This window comes from Pinus tabuliformis, chromosome 8, assembly GCF_031772625.1.
Source record: "Pinus tabuliformis cultivar Carrire ecotype Pingquan chromosome 8, CPIR1, whole genome shotgun sequence".
Lineage (NCBI taxonomy): Eukaryota > Viridiplantae > Streptophyta > Pinopsida > Pinales > Pinaceae > Pinus > Pinus tabuliformis.
This window is the reverse complement of record NC_142294.1, coordinates 798,591,903-798,613,183: the sequence shown is the minus strand read 5'-3', so window position 1 is coordinate 798,613,183 and position 21,281 is coordinate 798,591,903. Positions and strand designations below refer to the sequence as shown.

At 44.8% G+C, this 21,281-nt stretch overlaps 1 protein-coding gene across 1 annotated transcript in view; it reads right to left on the bottom strand.

The window, feature by feature from the left end:
• Positions 1-21,281, bottom strand: part of LOC149237977 (uncharacterized) — a 174,157-nt gene that overhangs the window by 110,269 nt on the left and 42,607 nt on the right. Inside the window, exon 3 of the mRNA XM_089372879.1 lies at positions 17,631-17,685. Coding sequence (XP_089229005.1) covers positions 17,631-17,685 — 55 coding nt within the window. The remainder of the gene's footprint in view (positions 1-17,630; positions 17,686-21,281) is intronic.

Below are 21,281 nucleotides of genomic sequence, written 5' to 3'. Positions count from 1 at the left end.
AAGATGGTCACAGGTACGCCTGAATTCAACATGAATGATGAAGGAGTTTGTCAGGGTTGTGCAACTGGGAAACTTACAAGGGAACCATTCCCTTCTAGTGAAAGTGAAACTACTGATATTCTTCAAGTGGTCCATTCTGACCTATCTAGCATGTTGGTTGTAACATCATTGGGAGGATACTTCTCACGCAATCTTTGTGGATGACTTCTCACGCAAAACATGTATCCCGAGGTCGCTCCCGAGCAGAGCACGCTCCGCGAGCGAATTCGGGAGGGACGCTCCCCGACAACCCTGAGCAACTTCACTACCCCTTTAGATATTTATACTTCTTTGACACTTGTTAATGGAGTTTTTAAGATAAAATGCAATAATCCCCTAGGAACATCCACCATTCATTCACTATCAAATGAGTAACACATGCAAAAAAAATTCCTAATAGTTACAACTTCAAATAATATTCAATAACTAGGGCACATTAATAACCATGTTACATTATTCCATGCATTAGACATTACAGAAAGCCCCTCCATATGTCTATTGTTCTATGTAACCCATCCATGGTTAAAAGCAACCATGATAGGTTTTTAAATTAGATTAAATCTTCCTCCTAAGCCCACGCAAGGTTGACATCATGAATGCATGGAGACCTAAGGGGGCAGCATTGAGGCCTCTTGTGCTAGAAATGTGGGAGAGGCCCTCAAAAATCATGATTGTCATGTCCCTTTCCAAACACATTTGTAACAGGGTATTTGTACACATTTTTGCACAATTTTGGCTACGGAAAAGAACCCAACATTTTTGACTTAGGGACTTAGGAGGAAATTCGACTTTATTTGGTTGCTAGAAGAATGTGGGGGGCACCGACGTGGGAATTCGAACTAGGCCATCCAAATGGCTTGGAGGGAATTCGAAGTGCTAGATGGAGGGGCCCACATGAGGCAAGGAAGGCCCACGAAGATAAAAGGAGGAAAAGGCTCTCATTTGGATTCATTCATTCACCTTGCAAATCAAAATTACTTGACTGTTCGCTCTATTGTTTAGCCGAGTCAACTGGTTGTTTAGCCACGAATCTCTCAAGCAGGAGATTCAACCTTACCTTCGGGGGACCTTGAGTGCCCGCCCTAGGAAGGCAGTTCCATCAGCGTTTCAGGAGATCCGGGAGTTTGTCACAGCACTACCACTCAGTCACTCACAGGGAATGCGTATTTCTGGGCCACCAGAAGAATACGCAGGAGGAGTTTGAGCCACCATTGATCAGTCATTTTCCAAGAGAGTTAGAGGATTTGGAGAGTAGCAGTAGGCCAGAATTTCTTGAGAGTTTTGGAGCCAGCAGAGCCAACAACCCAGCAGTTCGAATTCTTGGACCTAGGGACAGTGTAGAGGGCCAGTCCAGCATTTTCATGGGGCTTAGGAGCAAGTGCTACAGCCCGGAAGCTCATCCGAGAAGTCAGGGGATTTGCAGTAGGGATCAGCCCAACACCTTGGGACATTTTCCAAGAGGATTTACAGGCAGAATCCAGCAGGTCGAGTTTTGCAGTTGCAGTTGAAGTTGGGCTCCAAGGGGGTCGAATTTCAAAAGTCTAAACCAGCCAAATTCCTTCATGGGTTTTTCTGGGTTTAGGCCAAGGAGTCAAGAGTTCAAATCTTATAACTTTCTGAGCATGGGAAGTGATGTTTCCAGCCATCCGAAGTTAGAAGAAAGGGCAGTTTTCAGGGCAGCACGATGCAAATTGGTGCAGCAGTTGGGGCAGATATCGATTCAGCCATTTCTCACCTGGGTTTGGTCATGCTTGTCCATTGAGACAAGCCCAGGTGCACTACTCTATTATCTATTGTATTTTGCCCTCAAAGAAGTAATAAAATGGCTCAGCAGTTCATTATTTCCAACGTTTCCATGGGTGCTTAATATATATTTCGTTTTTATATTTGCTGAACAGATTGTATGCTTTATATCACTTGTATTCCTACTTAGGAACATTACAGTGGTATCAGAGCCTAGTTCTTGGCTCAGCTGTGGGGATTTTCTCCTATGAGAGAAGGGGACTAGCAGAACATCACATACAAAAGGCAGAGGTACCAGAGCAGAGAAAGAGAGCTGGAGATTACTCCAAACACGGAGGATGGAGGGAAAGTAGCAGTAGAATAAGAGGACATGATGGAACCCAAGAGCAGGAAAGAGATGGCTTTCGACAGCCTCCTGAAGGCCTTGAATGACTTAGCCAAGGGCTAGAAAGATATGTTGGAGGAGATTAAGCTGCAGAACAGAGAGAGGACCACTCCTAGAGGGTTTCTATTTGGGGAAACTTCTGGAGCCTCCCAGCCATTCGATCACCCTTCACCAGCAACACCACACCCATTGGCTAGTGGGCCAACTCGAGCCACACTACCCTCTTTCGTACCAGTGGCACAAATCGAACCAGCAAGGGGTGAAGACCCCATACAGATGGGAGATCATTTCAGAGAGTGGCAATCTATGGATGCAAACTTCAAGGAAGCACTCTCTTTCAGAGATTTTTGCAAGCTCAAGCAGAGTGAGAAGAACAAGGGTTATGGAGGACAGGGGACCCAGAACTATGAGCTGCAAAGGACCATAGGGAGGATGTACTTCCCTACTTTCGATGGCACTGCCAAGTGCACTGCTAGGGCTTGGGTTGAGAAGATGGACACCTACTTCCAGCTCAACCGGATGACAGAACAGGAAGCCATCAAGATGGCCATGCTACACATGGAGGGGGAAGCCCATGACTGGTGGTTTCATGGCTTGGCCACCCTAGGGCATGCCAATGTGGCTTCTTATGAGGATTTCACCAAGAGGGTGGTGGAACGTTTTGACCAGAGAGATCTAGAGGCCCATTTTAGAGAGTTGACCCAACTACGCCAAACAGGCAACCCGAAGCAGTACATCTCAGAGTTTCTGCAAGTATCAGTGATGGTTCCAGATCTATCAGAGGCTAGGAGGGTATACACCTTCATTGAGGGCTTACTTGAGCCCCTGCGTGGATTGGTGAAGTCACGCAGACCCTCCATGCTGCAGGAGGCAATTTTGTGCACTAGAGATCTATAGGGGGCCATCCCCAAGACTAGAGCGCCTTTTCTTGCATGGACCCCTTTTCCACAAAAGGGGCATGAGACTAGACCTCCACCTCAAAGGACCACACAGGGCAGGGACAGCTAGATGATGAGACACGAAAGGACCTTAGGAGGAGGAAGTTGTGCTTCACATGCAGGGAGCCCTAGGCACCAGGCCATCGGTGCACTACCGGCAAAGCACACTATATTGAGGTCTTTTCAGACAATGACTAGGAGGACGAGGTGGAGCAGGAGTGTGGTGTGGGAGATGGTGAGAGTCCGGCAGATAGAGGGCCACCACCACCACCTCCACAGGGAGGGGCATCCCTTGCCCCATCCGGGGGAGTCCTTGCTTCCTTATGCAGGGTTCCCAAATTTTTGACATTGAGGATCAGAGGCACCATACAGGGGCAGTGAGTGTCAATCCTAGTTGACAGTGGGGCTACCCACAACTTCATAGATGCCCAGTTGGTTCAAAGGAGGGGCCTCACCACGGCTGAGTTTGAGGGCTTTTCAGTCCTAGTACCAGGTGACCACACCATACAGTGCACTCGATATGTGCCTGCTTTGACAATAGTTATGGGGAACTACTCGATGACGGACCATTTCTTTGTGGTCGATGTGCCAGACACCAACGTGGTGATGGGTGTCCAGTGGCTGTACTCCCTTGGGCGAGTCACTACAGATTGGAGGAAGCCAGAGATGGAGTTCATTGGGCCAGATGGCAAACTAGTAGTTCTGACGGGCATGCAGTCCTATCCATCTCAGACAGTCTCGGCCCACAGGACGGAGGTAGATCTGCGACATGGGGACATTGCATGGGCAGTGGAGCTGAGGATTTTGGAGGTTGGGGGATAGGCCCAACCACCACCACCAAACATACAGACCTTGCTGGACAGATACGTAGTGGTGTTTGGGGACATTCCACCAAGGCGGCCACCAGACAGGGGATTCAAGCACACTATTGAGTTGGAGCCGAGTGTGCAGGCGATGATCACCACCCCTTATAGACATCCCAAGGCCTATAAGGATGAGATAGAGAGGGCCATTCAGGAGCTGTTAGCATTGGGCCATATCAGACCAAGTTCCAGTCCCTTCGCTTCTTCAGTAGCATTGGTGAAGAAGAAGGATGGAACCCTACGCATGTGCAATGACTACAGGGCCCTCAACCGAAAGACATTGAAGAACCGGTACCCCATACCCTGCATAGATGAGTTGATGGATGAGCTTAGAGGAGCCAAGTACTTCTCTAAGATCGATCTGCATTCGAGGTACCACCAGATCAGGGTGACGGATCAGGACATCCCTAAGACAACTTTCTGATGCCACTATCAACACTTCAAGTTCATGGTCATGCCATTTGGGCTGACCAACACTCCGGTCACTTTCCAGTTATGCATGAACCATGTCTTCTGAGGACAGTTGAGGAGGTTTGTGCTGGTTTTCTTTGATGATATCTTGATTTACAGTTGGACATGGGAGGAGCATCTCCAACACTTGGAGGAGGTACTACGCATCCTGGAGGAGCAACAGTTTTATGCCAAACTATCCAAGTGTGAGTTTGGCTTGACAGAGATGCTCTACCTAGGGCATATCATCGATGTTGATGGGGTGAAGGTCCACGAGGAGAAGATACAGGCCATCCAGGACTGGCCGGTACCACGAGATGTGATTATGTTGAGGGGTTTCTTGGGCAGTTGCACCTACTACAAAAAGTTTGTCAAGGGGTTTTCATAGTTGGCAACACCCTTGACCGATTTGACCAAGAGAGGGGCTTTCGCATGGACTGATGGAGCACAGGTTGCCTTTGATCGCCTCAAGGAGGTGATGAGCAGTTGCCCAGTCTTGGCACTTCCAAATTTTTCCCAACCCTTCACCGTGGAGTGTGATGCATCTGGGGTGGGAGTTGGAGCAGTTTTATCACAGGATGGGCATCCCATTGCTTTTGAGAGTTGGAAGCTCCTACCACATGAGTTGTCATATTCCATATATGACAAAGAGATGTTGGCCATCATGCATGCATTGACCAAGTTTCGACAATACTTGGTAGGCAACAGGTTTCAGGTGAAGACTGATCACAACAATCTTTGTCACTTCATGGGGTAGCAGGGCCTCAATGACAGGCAACAAAGATGGGTCAGCAAGGTGCAAGCCTATGACTTCGATATAGAGTATGTGCAGGGAAAGCACAATGTGGTGACCGATGCTCTATCTCGGAGACCAGCTGGTCTATCACTCATGAGCATTTGCCATGATTGGAAGGCCCGGCTATTGGTGGAGTACTCCAAGGACAGGAGGGCATGCGAGGTCTTGGAGGGCACCCACAAAGATGAGCACTACCGAGTGAGAGAGAGGCGCATTTTCCTGGTACCCAACTCGCAGTTGAGAGGGGCGCATTTTCCTGGTACCCAACTCGCAGTTGAGAGAGAGTGCTCCAGGCAGCACACGACTCGCCATTATCCGGGCACCAGGGATTCCAAAAGACATATATGGCAGTCAAGGAGAGATTCACGTGGAAGGGCCTCAAGGGGGACGTGTTAAAGCACGTACAAGAGTGTGAGGCATGTCACCGGAACAAGGGGGAGTTGATTCACCCTGCAGGATTGCTACAGTCACTTCCCATCCCCAAGGGGAAATGGGAAAGTATATCTATGGATTTCATCACAGGGCTCCCCACAGTGCAAGGGAAGGACTGCATTTATGTAGTGGTCGACAGGTTGACCAAATATGCCCACTTTTTCGCCATCCCTACAAGGTATGCAGCTGCATAGGTTGCAGAATTGTTCTTTCGGGAGATCTTCCAATTACACGAGCTCCCTAAGAATATTGTGAGTGACAAGGAAAATAGGTTCATGGGAGGTTTTTGGCAGGAGCTTTTCAGATTGGTCGGGACTGAGCTCACTCCTAGCATGAGCTACCACCCCCAGACAGATGGCCAAACAGAGAGAGTTAATCAGTGGCTGGAGGGGTATTTGAGGAACTACGTGACAGGACAGTAGAGGGCTTGGATCCAATGGCTTCATTTGGGCGAGTACTGCTACAACACCACTCACCACATGTCCATTGGTATGACTCATTTCTGTGCTTTGTATGGATATGATGCATTATCTTTTGTTGATGTTGTTTTTGGAGACAGTCGGGCCCCAAAGGCCAAAGATTGGATCCAAGAGAGCCAAGACATCCTCAAGGCTCTCAAGGATAACTTGGTGACAGCACAAAACCAGCAGAAGGTGTATGCAAACTGACACAAGACAAAGAGGCATTTCGAGGAGGGGGACTAGTTGTACCTTCGGCTACAGCCTTACAGGCAGTCCATGCTGAAGCAGAAGGGGACCGAGAAGCTACAGCCCCGCTTCTATAGGCCATACCAAGTGATCAAGCAAGTTGGGGATGTGGCCTATGAGTTGGAGCTACCTCCGGGGAGCAGGATCCACAATGTATTTCATGTCTCATGCCTTAAAAAGGTGTTGGGACAACAGGTGACAGCAGCAACAGAGTTACCCCCACTAGATGATGAGGGCCACTTGGTTTTGGAGCCTAAGGCCATCTTGGAGAGGAGGGAAAAATGAGGAGCAGGACCATTAGGGAGTTCTTGGTACGCTAGAAGAACATGCCGGATGAGGATGCCACCTAGGAAGGTGAGCACATTTTGGAGCACCCAGCTTTGAGGTTGCTTGAGGGTAAGCAACATTTGGGAGGGGAGGATTGTCATGTCCATTTCCAAACACATTTGTAACAGCGTGTTTTTACACTTTTTTGCACAATTTTGGCTAAGGAAAAGAACACAACATTTTTTACTTAGGGACTTAGGAGGAAATTCGACTTTATTTGGTTGCTAGTGGAATGTGGGGGCCACCCACGTGGGAATTCGAGCTAGGCCATTCGAATGGCTTGTACCTGGTGGACTGAACGATGGGGCTGGCCCGACGTAGAAATGGGCAAGCCGACCCATACTTGGGTGGACGGCCATGTCACTTGAGTGTGGAGACATGGGTATATATACGCCATGATGGAGAGCATTCAAGGCATCAATCAATCACCAAACATCAAAGGTGAAACTTGGTCTGAAGTTTCGTGGAGTTTGGGAGACATAAGGAGAAAATCGAAGGTTGGGCAACGCTGAACGACCATGAGCGAAGCTGAACGATCTGGGCGAGTCTGAACGACCTGGGTGGGTCTGAACAGCCACGGGCCAAATTGAACGACCTGGGCGGCTCTGAACGACCTGGGCGAGGTTGAACAACCGCAGGCCAAGCTGAACGACCTGGGTGAGTCTGAACAACCTGGGCAAGGTTGAACGACTGCGGACCAAGCTGAACGAATTCAGGCCAAGCTAAACAACCTGGGCAAGGCTGAACGACTACAGGCCAAGCTAAACAGCCTGGGCAAGGCTGAACGGCTGCAGGTCGAGCTAAACGACTGCGGACCGAGTTGAACGACATGGACAAGGTTGAACGACTATAGGCCGAGCTGAAAAACAGGGGCAAGGCTGAACGACCAATGTGACAACAAAGTTGCAAAATTGTTCTAAGGCAAGGAAACTTGAGGTTTCCTCATATCTTGTGTGGGCAACAAGTAGCTAACAGTTGTGAGGTTGTGACATGGCATTTGGTGGATTGTGCAGGCCAAAGAAGTTGGTAGCACAAGACTATTGTAAAACTTGTAATTCTATATTATTGTACATTACTGTTATATATTACTAATACGGGCAGACTTTACTGGAGTTGCCCCTCCCAAGTATATGTGTGTATACTTGTATGATTTATGATTTCCACTGCATAATGAAGATGATGAATGTTAATTGAAGTAAATGTTATTCCGCTGCATTGTTAACACTTGAAGAATTGGAAAATTGGAAGAATTGGAAAATTGGCTAAGTGTTGGAGTTAGGCATAGTCCATACACTCTAGTATTGGTGAAGAGAAAGAGTGTAGTGGTGTCGCACCTGCCTATGTGCGGTTGAAAGACTACCGCCAGGATAGGGGCGTGACAGTTGGTATCAGAGCCTTGATTTCCACAAGGCTTTGTAGATTGAAGATTTGAAGCAGAAATATGATGGCAGGGTTTCAATTGGCATTGAAGCTTGTTACAACAGGTTTAGCAGAGGTGAAGCATTGTGATTGGGCCATGCTAAACAACAGGACATAGCAAGTTGGGGAGAATGCCAAGGGAGGCTCTTGCTGGCCTTATACAGGTTGAGGCATATGAAAGAAGAGAACCCACGGATTCGAGATGAACTTGAGGTCTTGGAAAGGAATGTTGAAGTACTTCTTCGACTTGGTTGGGCAATGGAGCAGGATGTAGCTGCAGATTGCGATGAAGAAGAAGAAGTCGTGATGTATGAGGATGTTGCAGATGTGACAACAATGGAGGAAGAACTTGAGGCACCTTTGATTGCTCAAGATGGACCAGGATCGTACATATTGCAAACATTGATGGATGAAGGCACTCACATGGAGGAGGCTCTTGATGAAGTAAGTATTCCTATTACTACTTGTGTTTCATTGGAGATTTTGGAGGATGGGCTATATGCATGGAAGGGCAAAAACAGTTTGTCGATGCGATGGACAACCTTACCCTGGATGTCTACGATGAGACCTTATGCAGAGAAGCAAGGAACATTGATTGTTGCAGAGCTTGTTGGGGCAGTTTGCGACCTCATGGCAAGGAGTGCAAATGCTTGTGACAAGGGAGGAACGTGATAATCATTGTGGAGGATGGGTCATGCTTTTAGCCGTATGGAGAATTGGCTAAGTGCCCGGCATGACTCACGAACAGATTGGAGAGAGGGCACACTGAAGTTTTGATGATATGGTACTTGCGTGGACTTCTTCATGGCTGATGGTGGACCTTCAGTGGGGGAGGCAGCGATGATGGAAGGAACCTGTGATGTGACTTGATATGATGATATATGTGGTTTGAGTGACCGAGGGCACTAAACCTGATTGGGGACTAGGATGAGATGACCAATGTTGTGATGAGTCTACTTAGTTAGACAACATGGGCAGCTTGAGTCATGGACATCGAGTTGGATAGATGGAGCATGGCAGACATTATGCAGGGACATTATGCAGGAGCACTTATAGAGATGTCACTTATGGGCATCCAATGAGGAGTGCCAAGGTAGGGATGTTGTGTGGATGGACTTGCTGATGCGACATGGAGACATTTTACAAATGAGCCGATGGAGATGTTGTGCACTTTTGTACAATAAGGCCATGGACTGGTTGGATTTGTGAGCAGTTTATGAGAGTATTCCTACCACATGGAGTGCAGAGGCATCTTGCAGTGGCATTTGAGGCCGAGACAGGTATGCTTGCCGAGATGTTGGGTGGAGATGATTCATAGGAGTTCATGATGACTTGAGATAGTTGCAGCTGATGGAGGCTTCATATTATTTGGAGTTGATGGGGTTGCAGCGATGGTGATGCCTTGGTGGTAGCACTTGGGCATGGGTTGAGTGGATGAGACTTGACCACTTTGATAAACATGAGGTATGGCATATTACAGATGTGATGGAGGTTGCTTCATGGACCTGGATGTGGCACATTGAGAGTCAGTTTGATGGGAGGATCTCTTCATTTTGAGGAGATGAACCTCACACATATGGATGATGATGCTTGGATAGATGCGACTGATTGATATGCAACACATTGTCACTAGCATCATGGACAGCATGTTGCGGATGACATGGAGACTACTTCATGGACCTGGGCATGGATTACTTACACTTTGATAGAGATGGGATGGATTCTTGATCGAGTTGATGTTGTGACAGGACGCTAAGAGAAACAACCGATGATGGCATGAGGAGGTGCATTCTCATGGTTTAAGCGTGACAGTTGGATTAGCTACCCGACTAGTTCAAATCATGGGGTCAAGAAGTGTACTGGATATATTTGAGTTGAGTTGGAGTATCATGGTAGCAGTTCAAATGATGGGGTCAACACGATATATGTTGCAGTGATAGCATGTAGCTTGAGTTGGAGGGACCAACTTTCCACGATGGGGCAACATGTGGAAATTGCGACAAATGTGGTTGATGATCATGGATTGAGGAGACTTTCCCATTCATGGAGTCATAAGCCTTTATTGTTTATGTGATGGAGCAGAGAAGGGCAACATGGACATTTTGTAGATGTTGGAGCTAGCGATACTTTGCAATGATTTCGAGGATGACAACCCTATTTAGAGTGGGGGAGGATGTCACGCCCACAAGTCGAGTCGGACATGCCCACGTGTGCGACAGGCGCCCGAGCTTGGTTATGTGTGACGGTGGGGAGACATTCTCGGTTTTATGCGACAAGTCGTGCAGAGCGGTTATGTGCGACGAGTTGTGTGGAGGCGTTTCGATTATGTGCGACGAGTCATACAGAGCGGTTATGTGCGACGAGTTGTGCGGAGGCGTTCTCAGTTTTGTGCGACTGATGGCCGCGCCCATGTGCGATGGGTAGATGCACCCCAAGACGCGCGACGGTATGGAAGCCGACTTAACTTAAGTGGACTCAGCGGACTGAACGATGGGGCTGGACTGACATAGAAATGGGCAGACCAACCCATACTTGGGTGGACAGTCGTGTCACTTGAGTGTGGAGACATGGGTATATATACACCATGATGGAGAGCATTCAAGGCATCAATCAATCACCAAACATCAAAGGTGAAACTTGGTCTGAAGTTTCGTAGAGTTTGGGAGACATAAGGAGAATACTGAAGGTTGGGCGAGGTTGAACAACCGTGGGTGAAGGTAAATGATCTGGGTGAGTTTTGAAAGACCTGGGCGGGTCTGAACAGTCATGGGCCGAGCTAAACGCCTGTGGCGGGTCTGAAAGACTTGGGCGAGGCTGAACGACCGCGGGCCGAGCTGAACGACCTGGGCGGGTCTGAACGACCTAGGCGAGACTGAACAACCACGGGACAAGCTGAACAACCTGGGCAAGGCTGAACGACTGCGGGCCAGGCTGAACAACTGCGGGCTGAGCTGAACGGTCTAGGCAAGGCTGAACGACTGCAGGTTGAGCTGAATGACTGTGGACTGAGTTGAACGACCTAGGCACGGTTGAAGGACTGTGGGCCGAGCTGAACGACCGGTGTGACAGCAAATTTGCAGTATTGTTGTAACACAAGGAAACTTGAGGTTTCTTCAAATCTTGTGTGGGCAACAAGCAGCTAACAGTTGTGAGGTTGTGACATGACATTTGGTGGATTGTGCAGGCGAAAGAAGTTGGTAGCATGAGACTATTGTAAAACTTGTAATTGTATATTATTGTACATTATTGTTATATATTACTGATTCAGGCAGACTTTACGGGAGTTGCTCCTCCCAAGTATATGTGTGTATACTTGTATGATTTATGATTTTCGTTGCATAATGAAGATGATGAATGTTAATTGAAGTAAATGTTATTCTGTTGGATTGTTAACAATTGAAGAATTGGAAAATTGGCTAAGTGTTGGAGTTAGGCATAATCCATACACTCTAGTATTGGTGAAAAGAAAAAGTGTAGTAGTGTCGCACCTACCTATGTGAAGTTGAAAGACAACCGTCAGGATAGGGGAGTGACAAGGCCCATGGCTCTCAACGCTCACCCTACAAATGTCTTTGTGATCCTCTGGAGGGTTTGGATCTTGTATAGGGAGGCTAAGTCCAAGATGAAAACCCACCTGCAATCTTGTATAAGATCCAATGTGTCTCCTCATCTTCAAATACAATTATTCATTAGTGCAATTGAGTGAGTAAGCTTGCTAATCAAGGGCAGAAATGGACACTTCATAGTGGGTTTCCCTTACAATTTTAGGGCTTTGAACATGTAATAGTGTTACCTTCCTCGATAGGGGTGATTAATGAAGGACCCTAATAGGTGGTTTCAACTCTAAGAAAATGACATGTCCACGGTACTTTCTTCAATCGGCAAGTGTCATGTGAAATAATGATGGAATGGAGTGGGGACAAAGGGAAGGCTCCAAGCCACATGCCATGGTACAAGGGTAGCTATGATGAGGAAAGCCCACACCTTGGGTATATGAATGCAGGAGGGAGTAATCGTGGCAGACGAATTACCCCAGCCTATGTTTTCCACCCTTCTTCATTTTCCTTTTGCCTTTTACTGATTTTTCTTCATTTTATTGTTCAGGGCTCAAGGGATGAGAGCATGATGTGTAAGATATGGCAGTGATTACCCACTTAAGGTGGAGTAGTTTACTGCCCACCAAGGGTTGGGACATTCAGGGGTTCCTTGATGATGGGGGGGGCACTCATAGGGGCCCTAGGAACCAAGGTGATGGCCATAATGATAGGGGGTAGAGCTCATGTTTGGCTTTTGCCCACGTGCTAAATTTTATTGTCCCGACCATCTTTTGCATTTTGTGGTACATTTCCTGTTGTATTTGGCCATTTTATGCTTTTATCCTTTTATCGTTCTAGGCCCGACCCAATGTGTGGACAAGGGGAAGATGATGCTAACAACTTGTGGATCCAATGGACAAATGTGGACACAGATAGGGAAAATGTGAAAAGGGTTTGTAATAAGTGGAGGGAAATAAGATATATGGTATTGAGAAGCAGGACCACACAACAAAAATCAAGGTTTCCCATGTAGTGTCATTCCTAAAGCCAATAGCCAATAAAAGAGATCCCACGAGACTAGGGTTCAGGATTAACCCCCGAGTTAAGGTAAGGGAACAAGAGCACAGTCAAAACCCTTCCTTCTTCCAAGTCTCCATGTAATCCACGGCCAAGTGTACTGTGTGCCCAAGAAAAACAAGCATAAACATCCCATTACATAATGAAAAATCATACATTTGGGATTGGATGTCCCACCTTCAAACATACGATCATGACAGACAAGTGAAGGTACACAATGGCTAGCTCAGGTGGTGGAGAAAAGTAGCACATCAAAACAATCAGGTGGTTGTCAAGGGATTACTGGCTACCGGCCTAAGACAAATCTAGGAGAAAATATCTCCTACGGGGTCACCCATTGGTGGTGGGTAACAAGGTGTATTCTTTGTATTTTCTTAAAACAATTGCACAAAGTACCAAAAAGGCACCACAAAATACTTCAACACAGCATCATATAATTTGTATTTAACTCAAAAATTGTACATACCCCTAATAGAAGTTTGCTACACCAATGTTAGAACTTAGAAGAGATATGACCAGAAATATCAGTAGTCCTTTGTTGAATACTTAGTTGTAGATGACTGATAAAAACTTAGGAAGTCACTTCCACCAAACAACAGTCCAACCCAGCCTATAAAAAACACAGAACTCATTCCTCATAGAAGGTATGCATAGCTCAGAATGTTTGTCATTAAATATCAGCCCGAGCATACTAAAAGATAGGGACTTGAACCTTTTTAAATCAGCAACTCGGCCTCTACACGAAGATACTCAGCCCCCAAGGAAAGACTATTCATTACAGTCAACTCGACCAATAGAAAAAGAGGCTCTCAAACACTTTTAACAGGTGCAAACTCGGCCCCTTACCAACATAACTCGGCCCTCAAAAAATGTTGAGCTTGGCCCCCTTTGAAATGACAGAACTCAGCCTCTTTAACAAACAAGAAGTCGCCCCAATGGAGCCCAGAATGCGGTCTGTAAAGAGAATGAGTAATACCAAATATGAGTTATAAAATCAACTGATAACACATTTAAAACTTACTCCATTTCTGCCATTGCCTTCTCCTCCGTCAATAATAAAGTGTAATATCAGAATCTATCTGATCCCACTCCAATACTAGCTAGGGTATAGTTTGAACACTAAAACCATCAACCACAATGAGGTTTCGAAAAAACCTAGTCTCTTTCTCAAGAGCTCTCCACAATTCTATTTTTCAAATGAACAAAAGCAAGAATGAAGAGGGACTCCTCATTTCCCCTTTTATAACTCACTTGACTCTTTTGCCACATTTTTATCTTTTATTTTAATCAAATCACTTTAGTGGGTTTTCTCACTTTATAGTTCAAAAGTGACTTTTCGTTAGCCTAGGACCCATGTCTCCCTTTCCCCATTTAGCTTTTGTAATGTTTTCTCCAAGGCGAATTGTGTTCCCTTGATTAATTCTTCTCGTCCTAGCCTATAGGAACTTAATTAGGCTAGCGGAATATTCCTCGTGTCCCCTAAGTGGATGGGGGCATTACATGGGGCATGCAAAGGTTCCTTTTCATGAAAAAAGGCATCAAGTGCTCAGGAACCAGGTGATGGCTAATGAGTGTAGAGCTCATGCTAAGCTTTTATGCACACACTAGCTTATGTCTTGGCCATCTTTTGCATTTTGATTTTTCTTTTTCTTCCATTGTGACCATATTTTGCTTTTCCATTCTTTTAGTTGCACCAACCTCCAAGGCAATGTTTCTCGGCCCTACTCAGCGATGTGGATAAGAAGGTGCCAAATCCCAATGAACCAATGACAAGTTGGACCTAAAGAATAGAGATGATATATAAGGGGTTTATAATGTGACATGGAAAGCATCAAGTATGGTGTAAGGGAGAATGAACACGTTATTTCAATCCAAGTTTTTCAAGTACTGCCCCTCCTATTGTTGGAAATCGGGAGGTTTTCAATCTTATCAGTAGATTTCCATTACATGATTAATAACGTGTGAAACTATCATCATTTTGTTATTATGTTTTCTTTCTTCATCAAGCAATTATCATAAAACATGAAGATCACAGAACACAATAAAACACCATATATAGGCTCCAAGCCAGGGCAAAACCCCTCCAATGGGAAAACCCAAAAAATGCCTTCTTTTAGAATCATATCAAATGAGATATCCAAGATCCAAGACCAGAATAGGACTTCCACCAAGAACCAAGCCAGCCATTAAACACATTTTCTCGAAGACAACAAAACAAGGTCTCTAAAGGCAGCGAAGCAAGATCTCACCAAAGCAAGGCTAGTCTAGCCTTTCGGCCTCCCAAAGAAGTTCTGCTATTTTTTCTGCAATTTTCGGACCTGAAATGTGCACAAAAACCTAATAAACTCGCACATGAGAGCTGCAACAGATAGATTTCAGACTCATTTAGTTCGTTAGGGTTTCCGCCTTTACTAGGATTTCCTTAGCCTTTCAAGACCTTCGCACACTTCTTCTACTGCAGATTGATGACAAGAGATATGTGTTGCACATGTATCACAATAGTACGAAGTTCCTCCTTTAAATAGCCTTTCCAAAAGGCTCGAATAGCTCTCTCTAGGCCGACTTTATGTGGCTGGACAACTTTGGCCTTGGGAGACCTTAAGACTTTTCTAGAAACAAAAATAATAATTATTTTCTTATTACAAGTGCCCAATAGGGTATTTTACAAAATTACAAAGACTCTTTGACTCATGTAAACCCTACAAATAAAATGCTTGACCTAGTTGACAAATAATATGAGCATGAAACCCATGCTTTACAAATAATTTTCTTTTTATTTTTTACACATTTTTCTTTCTTCTTATGATATACAAAATATGATATGAGTCAAATGACAATTATGAAGACTGAAACTAGTTACATTTCCAACACCTATAACACTAAGGCCTCAAGGGAGGTCCCACTAGACTAGGGCTAAGGATTAACCCCCGTAGCAAGGTGAAAGAGCAGATTTATAGTCAAGTTCAGTCAATCTTCTCGATCACCCCTTAACCCATACTAAATGCCCAAAACAACAAGTATAAGCACCCGACTGCAGAATGACCAAAGTACCTGTTGAGTAGCAGCCCACCTTCATTTAAGGGGAAATGTAGGATGGTGAGGGATGCATGGCTGATGCAAAAGGCGGAGGCATATGGCATATCATCATCAAGAAGTGAATGCCAGGGGCTGCTGGCTTGCCAGCTGTCAAATGTAGGAGAAAAGCTTTTTCCTTTATGGGGTTACCCATTTTGGTTGGTGACAGGGAACTCACCGTCCTCATGTGCCGAAAACAGTTACAACTCTCCATGACTAACTCGCCCTTCAACTGCTGTACTTTTGGTGCATGAACAATATCAAGAATAAAACAAAATACCACTTCAGACCTGCCCAAAACAGCAAAGCCAAACCCCATCTCCAATTATAGTGCATCCCTATCCCTGAATGAAACTACTGGCTGCCTCTTCTCCTTCTGAATGATGTGCCTTTGTTGACTTACAAAGATGCACGGATGATTGTCAATGAATAGGTGCATGGTTTGATCTTTGAGTTAGCATAAGTGCCCTCCTTGTGTTGTCCATACACAAGGATGGTGAGGGGTACATGGCTGATGCAAAAGGCAGAGGCATATGGCATATCATCATCAAGAAGTGAATGTCAGGGGCTGCTGGCTGGCCAGCTATCAAATGTAGGAAAAAAGCTTTTTCCTTTATGGGGTTACCCATTTTGGTCGGTGACAGGCTAGAACTCACCTTCCTCATGTGCTGAAAACAGTTACAACTCTCCATGACTAACTCGCCCTTCAACTGCTGTACTTTTGGTGCATGAATAAAACAAAATACCACTTCAGACCTGCCCAAAACAGCAAAGCCAAACCCCATCTCCAATTATAGTGCATCCCTATCCCTGAATGAAACTACTGGATGCCTCTTCTCCTTCTGAAGGATGTGCCTTCTTTGACTTACAAAGATGCATGGATGATTGTCAATGAATAGGTGCATGGTTTGATCTTTGAGTTAGCATAAGTGCCCTCCTTGTGTTGTCCATACGCAAAAAATATCCCAACACTAACTGGAGAATGAATCCATGCAGAATCAAACCTTGAAGATTTAAAATAGAACTCCAAATCCCCCCCCTGCATGCTTTGCTCCATGAGATAAGAGATAAGGTCATTCTGAAAACTATACCCTCCACATGTATCACTGTTGTTCGCCTCCTTGCACTAGTATAATTCCCTGTGAAATGTGACTTTCTGGTCTAATAACAGTACAAAAGTGTGAGAATGTAACTCTAACCAACACCCCCCATGTTGCTACTATACCTTTCTGCAAAAGACCCATAACAATTGCTCATGCCACATGCCTTCGTCCTGGGAATACAGTCAGGCCAGTAGTAATCCAGGTCATCCCATTCACCACAAACAACTCAGGTCAGCCCAGGTCTGGTGATACACAGATCAACCTAATTATTATCTTAGGTCAGCCCTATCATGTTTAAAGTCAAGCCTGCATGCTCAGCACCTTCATTCTTCTTTATAGCTCACACTTCAATAAATCACATTGAGCCTCCACTCCATAGCCTTAGCATTTCTATCCTTAATTAAGGATATATATTCATGCACATCAATGTTGAACTGGTTGAATTGGTGGGACTCATTGGTTCAGTACGAAACTTCAAGGGCCAGTCCATCTGACACTAACCAGCTGGTTTCGGTTTTGGTTCAGCCATTTTTTAAAACACTAGCTGATATAGGTTATGTGCAAAGCAGATATCTAAAGCTCATTTCCTAACTGCATATGCAAGAAACAAAGAAATAGAAAACTGAACAAAGAAGTATCCATAAAACATGTGAGAAACAAAAGATATGCCAAATATTTAAGAGTCAATGAAATGGAAAGAAAACCAACAAATAATTCAGAAGTACGACTTTCAGACTTACTGTGAGGATGGATGCCGGAACTGCTAGCACTGTCAATGGGATATAAACTAGAGCTCTGCAAATTTTTCCACATATTGTCAGTGGTACATAGAGGAGATAAAAATAAGTAATAAATACGTTGTTAAAACATTTGTACCAAACTTTAAACCCTGAAGCACACTATTGCGCCCTTTCTAAAAGAGCCTGCCAAAGATGCTCTATGACATTTTACAAGAATGAAATGTTTGAACTTCACAAAACACCAATTCAGTACTTTTATGTATGTTCTAATGTTTAATTCACTGTTCAAGTTTCCAAGGTTAATATATAGGCTATGGCTAAGAGAAACAAATCAGCATTCCAAGGTTGATCCATCACCATAGCCTTTACCTTCCTAACATTTTCCCCAAAACAGTGTATTATAATTCAAGCATGCACATTTACTGAAACTTCATAGAATGTCTCTAAGGTTTTGAAACAAACTTTAACAGAATCAGGAAACAATGTGTGGGCATGACTTATATAAAAGTAAGAGAAAAGAAAGAAACAATAACAACAGTATTTTGCACTATTCCCAAAATGCAGGAATTATCAAGAAAGCCCTTTATTTAACCCATAGTGTATTTAGATAAATATGTACATGTGATAAATAGAGATAAAAAGCACCCACTAATGATGATAACTCAAATAAAGATACAAGGCCTCCTTATACACAGGATTACATACGCAACAATTGGGGAACAATTGTTCACTCAATTAACTAGGATTCCCTAACTAGGCCCTCCAAGTAACATCTTGTTAATTTTAGGTAACAATGGTATGTTCTATGCTTGGCACAATTACTTCAATGTTCCTTAGCAGCCCAATGACAATTTCCAATTTAGTATTCCAATAGCAATCACATTAACCATAAATCACATTGACAGTAACTGTAGATAGAACATGAATAACAAAAATGCAGAAGACAAGCCAAGACAAGAGGACACCAGATTTGGCAGATGCTAGGGAAAAACCCCAAGATGAGAAAAACCCTTTGATCAATTCTTCTTATTATTATATCAAATGTTCAGCAGAAAGAGAGTACAAAAAGTCAAAAGTTGACTTGCCAAATCAAAGTCAAAACAACCCTGTCAAATCTGCAGTCAACTGCAGTCAAATTCAGCCCTAACCAGAAAGTCAATGCTGGTCAAAGTAGCAGCAAAATGTCCTTAAAGCAGCTCAGTCATACCCAGTCAAACTCGGCCTGAACAGGAGGTCAAATTCAGCCCAAAACAGTCCCAAAGTCAGCAGTCAAACTTGGTCAAACTCTCTTGAAATCTGCGGTCAACCTGCAATTTATCTCTGCAGTCAAAGTGCTCAGAACACCTTGGTTTCTGTGCCAAAGAGTGTGGCCTGCCCAAACAGAAAACTGCCCAAAAGATCGAACTCAAAATCTGCCTGGAAAGTCAAAGTCAACACTGGTCAAACTGCAGGAAAGACTGAAATTTTCAGCCCTGAAATTCGTCCTCATTGCCACACATGTGAGAGAGAATATGCCCAATAGTTGTACAAACCAATGAGAGAAGGAGAGAGAAGAATGTGTGAGTGATGATGATGCCAAATGAGGTGAGAGGTCACTTATATTTATACAAGTCGTTGAGGGTGAAGTGACATGTCTCTTGGGCTTCATGAGCCTACATGATGATGTGGCTGACCTTGACAATTTACACATGTGGGCATAAATTCAAAAACACATTTCTGCTTGTCCAAATTTGATGATCTTTAGATCAATTTTGGTCCTCTCGAAAAGAGGAATTCAATGCAATCATCATCTCCATCAAATGAGTTGTCTAAAGTGGAATTTGGCCCTAGTTGCCAATTTTAACACTCCCTCTCAACTAAGGAGAATTCCACCTACCAATCCATCTATCATCATCGATCATCATACCATCCTGTCGTCGTGTATCATCTTTGTATCTCAACTCTGCTCTGCTAAAACTGATATGAATAATGAAGAAGAATCGATCGAGGATGAGTCGAAGGACCTTACCATTCTCCACTGACAAAAGTCAGTGCAGAGGTAAAACCTCAATCAGACTTGATCCCAGATCAAGTTGTTGAACACCATGCATCCTAGACATAGGGAGTATGGCAGTACGCGATGTGTCCATTGGCAGTACTGTGGCCCCTATCCACTTTTCCCAACTCATTGGCCAAATGAGAGGTACTTCCCATGAGTGTCCCGGACTACATGGGTAGGATGTATGCTGGGGCATCAACAGGAGAAAGTGAACCACTCATTCTGCTCATATGTTATAGAAGAACGTGAACCACTCATCCTATGCATATGTCAATTGTAGGGGAAGGTGAGCCACTCACCCTACACGAGTCATCAATCGTACGGGAAGGTGAACCACTCACCCTACACACATGTCAACCATCATGGGGTATCAGCGATCACAAGGGAAGTTGAACCACTCACCCTGTACATAGCACACCAATAGGGAAAGGTGGACCACTCACCCTATGGTCGCTCAAGCTCCAAGAAGTACCCCAAGCCCCCAGGAGCTCCCAGAGCTCAATGTCCAACTCAAGCGGGACCCTCATGGGAGGGTCTTTCCACGACTCCAAGTCCTTCTCGGAAGGCTAAGAATTTGACCTTCTCTAAGGGCTTCATGAGGTTGTCTGCGACCTACTCATCAGTCCTAATATGTTGGAGCCTTATTGCTCCCCGTTGTGCCACATCCCAGATAAAGTGGTACCTGATATCAATCTGCTTGGAGCGATCGTGGAACACGGGATTCGCTAAAAGGTGAATCCCACTCTGGCTATCGCAGAAGATCACGGTAGTATCCAGCACATGCTCAAATAGCTCACTGAAGAGCTTCCTCAACCAAACAGCTTTACAACAGGCCATGTTAGCTGTAATGTATTCTGCCTCTGCGATGCTTAAAGCAACCAATTTATGCTTCCTACTCATCCATGAAATCGAAGCAGACCCTAAAGAGAAGCAACATCCTGATGTGCTCTTTCAATCCACCACACTGTCAGCGCAGTGAACATTAGTATATCCATGTAGCCTCAAATTCCCGACAATGTATCTCAATCCATAGTTGATTATGCCATGGAGATATCTCAAGAGATTCATAGCAGCAGTCCAATGCATGTGATGAAGCTTGACCATAAATTGACTCAACGTATTCACAGCAAAGCATATGTCTAGACGAGAGTTTACCAAGAACATCAAGGGCCCCACAAGTTGTTTATATTCAGAAGGGTTTGCCAATTCAGGCCCAGTAGCATTTCCACATAGCTTCTTGATGTTGAGTTCCATCGGAGTAGACACAGACTTGCAATCCACCATCCCACATCTGTCGAGCAGCTACACAATGTATTTTCCTTGAGAAAGGAAAACCTCACTTGGCTTTTCAAGACCTCCCAGAATAGGAAGTAGTGCATCAGTCCTAGGTCCTTCATCTCGAACTCGAAAGACAACTCCCTTTTGCATTGATAAATGAGAAGGTTTGCACCTATGAGAAAGAGATCATCTACATAAAGGACCAAAATGAGAGGCGTGTCCTTTTGAACCTTGAAGTATAGGTTAGGATCAGCATCGCACCCCATAAATCCCAGTTTCATAAGATAGTTATCAATCCTCTCATTCCAAGCTCTAGAGGCTTGCTTCAACCCATA